Source organism: Numida meleagris, chromosome 2, assembly GCF_002078875.1.
Source record: "Numida meleagris isolate 19003 breed g44 Domestic line chromosome 2, NumMel1.0, whole genome shotgun sequence".
Taxonomy (NCBI): Eukaryota; Metazoa; Chordata; class Aves; order Galliformes; family Numididae; genus Numida; species Numida meleagris.
Genome location: NC_034410.1, coordinates 52893679 through 52898532, shown reverse-complemented (window position 1 = coordinate 52898532; position 4854 = coordinate 52893679). Strand labels below are relative to the sequence as shown.

Below are 4854 nucleotides of genomic sequence, written 5' to 3'. Positions count from 1 at the left end.
ATAGCACATTAGTTCCTACTGTGGTACCACTTCCCTAGCATTGCTGTAGCTTTAAAAAAATTAAAAGCTTGTGCATTCCTTTTTCTGAAATTTTGAGGTTGACATTTACTTCTAGCTATGTTTATGTTTCTACTAAAAAATCTAGTTCCATTTTACTTTCAGGAGTCAGAAATTAATGCTATAGACTACATAAGGAGGGTATTGTATGTGCTTTGGAAGATGAATTAATATGAAGGAATCTCTGAACATCTGCCAAAAATATCTTAAAGATAGAAATGTATATAAGTACATTTTAATTAACATTATACATAGTAGTTATTAATGAAATTTCTGGTTATATTAATGTAGCTATTAACACTAGATTCTCAGCTAACTTCTTTGAAAAGCTAAATATTTTTTGTTGGATAATCAGATAACCTCCTGTAGGTCACTTTCAAATTAAACTACAGTAATTAGCCACTGAATTATATAAATAAATAAATAAATAAATAATATCAAAATCCTATTACAGAAAAACAGTATGGAGAAAATTAGTTTCCAGGAACAGATTTCTGACAAACTGAATGATATTTCTGTGTGTATGTGTACAATCCTATTACGCAGATCTTGAAACATATAATGAAGAAATAATATACAGAAGAAAAATTAGATAGCTAGTCAAGACTAAACAGTAAACCTTAGGGTTCATATATATTTCCTAAATTAAAGATAAAAAAAATAAATGAACATCCTATAGTCTCTCAGACCAAGAAACAATGCAGGCACTGCTGTACATTTTCTGTTGACTTGTAAATAATTACTTAAGTGCAGGAAATTCTGGAGCAATAACAGCGTTTTATTTTTTCAATATATACTAGACGATAACAGATAGAAACCTACTGAGAAAGTAGCAATGCTACTAATTACTGCAAGCTCATTTCCACCCCCAAGAAAACAAATAAATAAATTAAATAATCCTGCAAAGGGATGTATATATTACATACCCATGCAGTATACATTACATTCTAAGAAAATCCCCTGCTTGAACAGTAGAATCAGCTCACATTCATATGTACACAATCCCTACACATCCATTTGTAACATTTCAGTACATTTCTTTCCTCTGTAAACAGTGAAGGAAGTCAAAAGAGTTGTCTATTTTTTATGAATCTACAAAAAACCTGATACTTCAGTATGTATTTCAAAAATACTTTGCAAATGGCAAACGTTTTACATGATCTGAAGAGAAAAAAAACTAAAAACACTGACATCTACCTGGAAATATCTTGCTGGAAACTACAGATCAGTGCAGTGTTAAACGGTTTATCTAATACACATTGAAATCAATGAATACACTGATATTTTTCATACTGATAGCAGAATTGGGTCCTGTTCATGTGTTTTGCATCCTGCCAGCCTAAAGCTGAGCATTTCGGCAATATTTGAACATTTTTCTTCTACTTCTGCCTCCCTACAAGGGCAGTTTCTTCTCTCCTCTAAAATACCTTTGCTCATATTATTGTGGGAATCAAACTGCACTCACAGAAAAAATGGTCCTAGCTCAGCTCCTTCTCATCAACTTAACATCATTCTTTCCTCTTCAAATGAGACAAAATTCTCTCACACTCGTCCTTAATAAAACACTAGCTATGGTAACTGCTCACATCTCCTCTTTTCCCTCACAAAACTGTGGAAACGAAGTACTTCCAAATGCAAATTGCATACCTTCTGCGGAAGGTGGGAAAATAAACAAACAAACAAAACAAAACAAACAACAACAACAAAAAAAGCAAACAAGCAAAAACGGCCCCAAACTTTGAACAGATTGCATTTAATTCCTTTTCCCCTCTGACATCACTGCAGAATGAAGACTATCACAGAGCAGATCTTTCAGCTTTCCACACAAGCTACCACTAAAATCATCTGTAAGGAAGGTCTGATGTGACCAATGAGAACAGTATCAACCCTCGGTGTGCACATACACAGGCAAATACATGGAAAATCAAACACAAGATTCGCCACCAGAGACAAAAGAAACAACCTCCCAAAACTGTAAGAATTTCCCCCCGCCTTACTGTGGAGCTAAAATTTTGAATGCTTCTTAGAGAAGAGTACTTACGAGCAGGCAGAGAAGTCCTGGCTCTGCAACTGATGCTGCTGAAAATCCAGAGGAAGACAGCTGCCCTGCAGCCAGCACAGGCAAATACAACCATCTTTCACTTCCTGTCTCCCTGTGCTCCAAACGCCAGACGTAGAAGACCTGCTTTTCTCAGCTTTAGCTCCTTCTCTCTTTTTGCTTCTTTTTCTCGGAGGAGGTGGCGAGTAAGTAAAGGGGGCAGGGCTTTACCTTGGGCTAAAAACCAAACCCCCTCTTCGTTTGCTCTCTGGGTTTGCAGCAGCAGGAGAAGGTCGCAGTACTTTTCTTTCTCTTGTTTCTCTGCGTCTGTGTGCGTGTGTGCCTTCTCCGATGAAGGGGGTGGGGAGGAGGGTGGGGGGAGCCACGAAGTGTCAAGATTCGTAGAATAGAAAATGCAATTTCACAAAAGCTGCTGGAAGCGGGGGAGGGAGAGGGGACGAGGGAGGGAAAGGGAGATGGAGAGGAAGGGAAGGGAGTGAGGAGTACAGAGCTGCTGGCGCTGCTGATGCTGCTGTTGATGCTACTGCTGCAGCCGAGCCCTTCTTCCTGTACAGAGCAGCGGTGACGAGAGGAGCTCCCTGCTCAGATATATATACAAAATGTGCATGCACAGGCAGCCGGGGAGCCAAACACACAGACACAGGAACAGGGAAAGGGAGAGGAAGAGAGAGGAAGGAAAGGCACTCCCGCAGCAGCGAAGCAGGCTCAGAGCCTCTCTTCTCACGTATTCATCATCTTCTAGCAGGAGGAAACGCGGCCACCAGCAGCAGCAGCCTCCACCCACCAGCCCGAAAACAGATCAGAAGGGAAAATCCTCTCCCTAGCGCTGCCCTCCCCTTTTTTTCTGCTTCCTTCAGCTCCTCCCTCTTCCTCTGCGCCTCTCCGGCCTCCAGGATCCTCCTCGCCTTCCGCTGGTGCTTCAGAGCCGGAACGCGGGAACCGCTTGTGCCCTGGTGACTCTGTCCGCAGTGCTGAAAGAGGCGGCCCCGACTCGGCCCCGGGGCGCAGTAACACCCCCGCGACCGGCTACTGGATACCTTCCTCGCCGCCGCTTTCCCACGCACCGAGATGGTGGCGGCTCCCTAAGCACCAGTCTAAGGGATCTGAGCCAGGTGGGAGCAGGCAAGTTCTCCAAGCAGTCCTAGTTCTGGAGGCTGAACACGATCCTGGCTGCAGAGAGCTGGGGTGCAGAGGCTCTGATGCAGATGTGTTCATTTCATAATTAATTCTCACTCTGAGAACAAGCCAGGAAGCAAGCTACATTAAATTGTGACCATGGTTTTCACCTACAAGGCATAACTGAGCCAACCTGGCCATATCCTAGCCTGATGGTTTAGGGGTTTTACTAGACTGACTTCTTTTTTCCATCCCTACACATCCCTCCCACCATCGTCTTTAAACAGACTGAACAATTACTTACCTGGTGTTATATAGAGAAAGCTGAGAAACTGAGAAGCATAATTTCTTTACAGGTACCCCAAAGCAAACATAAATTATTTTCAGTTAATAATACACGCACTGTTAACAAGTATCTGCTGATATTTAGTGAGCATGATGAAGTGGCTAAGACTGTTTATAAGATGAGATTTTCAGAAATGCCTTGGGATATCAGGACACTCAAACCCATAGACTTTCAGAGGGAGTACATTGCCTACCTTTAGGTCACTTTGAAAAATCAGCTACACATGATACGTGACACCTCAGGGGAGCTGTGGCCTAGAGATTTAAAGTACAAGGCATAGCTTAAGTGCCTGTTCAGGAGGGAACTGTCCCTGTAATCTTGTCCAAATGCTGTAACATCTCCTTGAATCTTCCCTTCCCTTATCCACATCAATATGGAGTTTTAATACATTCATATTTTAAGTGCTTTCTGAGAAGTAATGTCAATATGTCTGTAGCAAATATGGAATGAGAAAGTGCACTATGAATGCTAAGTGTCCTTATATTTAGCTCCGTTTTTGAAAGAATAAATATTCTCCTAAAGATTTATCTCTTTTCTCCATCATCCTCAGCCTTCACCTTGTCTTCCCCATTCTTTACATCCTCAGATACTTTCTGATGTTCAGAAATCATTAGGTAAGTTTTTGAAGGACTAAGAGTCAAATATTAACTAATCCCATTGAACTAGCTCAAATTTATCTCTTTTCACAACTTCTTTTTACCCCACTTCTCTTATCCTCCTGCTCTGTATCTTACTAATTTCCATATTTGCACACCTGTATTTTCTGATCAGAAGCAATAGTGCTGTTTTATTATCAGAAACTGACAATATATTCATGGAAAAAAAGAAAAGCTTCTGTCTCTGACATGCAAAACATCAAACCACTTTTATCCTGAGATCCTGCAACATTTTTGGTATTCACTGGCCTTTATTATTCACCTGAGTAAGTAAGTAAGAAATTCACTGAGCAAGAACTTAAAACCTCAGCTGATCAATTTGCAAACTAAATTTATTTTTTCAAGATTCTTCCAACAAGCACAACAAAAACTTTCTTTTCACCCATTTAATTAAGTCTTCCACTGGACAAAAATTTAATTTGAATTGTTCACACTTTACAATTCAGCGTATGTTAATTTGGTGTTTCAAAACAAATTTGTTCAAATTGTTCCTAAGCAGGAACACAGTTTTAAAAGATGTTATAAAGAATGAGAGTATTAACATAAAACTGGAAAATTCAGCAGATCTATTGGTGACTATCTCAAAAGTGGTGAAAAGATTGATTGAAAAGTGAAAGACT

At 40.2% G+C, this 4854-nt stretch overlaps 1 protein-coding gene across 1 annotated transcript; it reads left to right on the top strand.

Moving 5' to 3' along the window:
- Window positions 545-4383, top strand: LOC110395068 (arginine-glutamic acid dipeptide repeats protein-like). Its single transcript, XM_021389153.1, has 2 exons — window positions 545-2301; window positions 2859-4383. The coding sequence occupies exons 1-2, from the start codon at window positions 2074-2076 to the stop codon at window positions 3336-3338; spliced, it is 708 nt and encodes a 235-aa protein (XP_021244828.1). The 5' UTR covers window positions 545-2073; the 3' UTR covers window positions 3339-4383.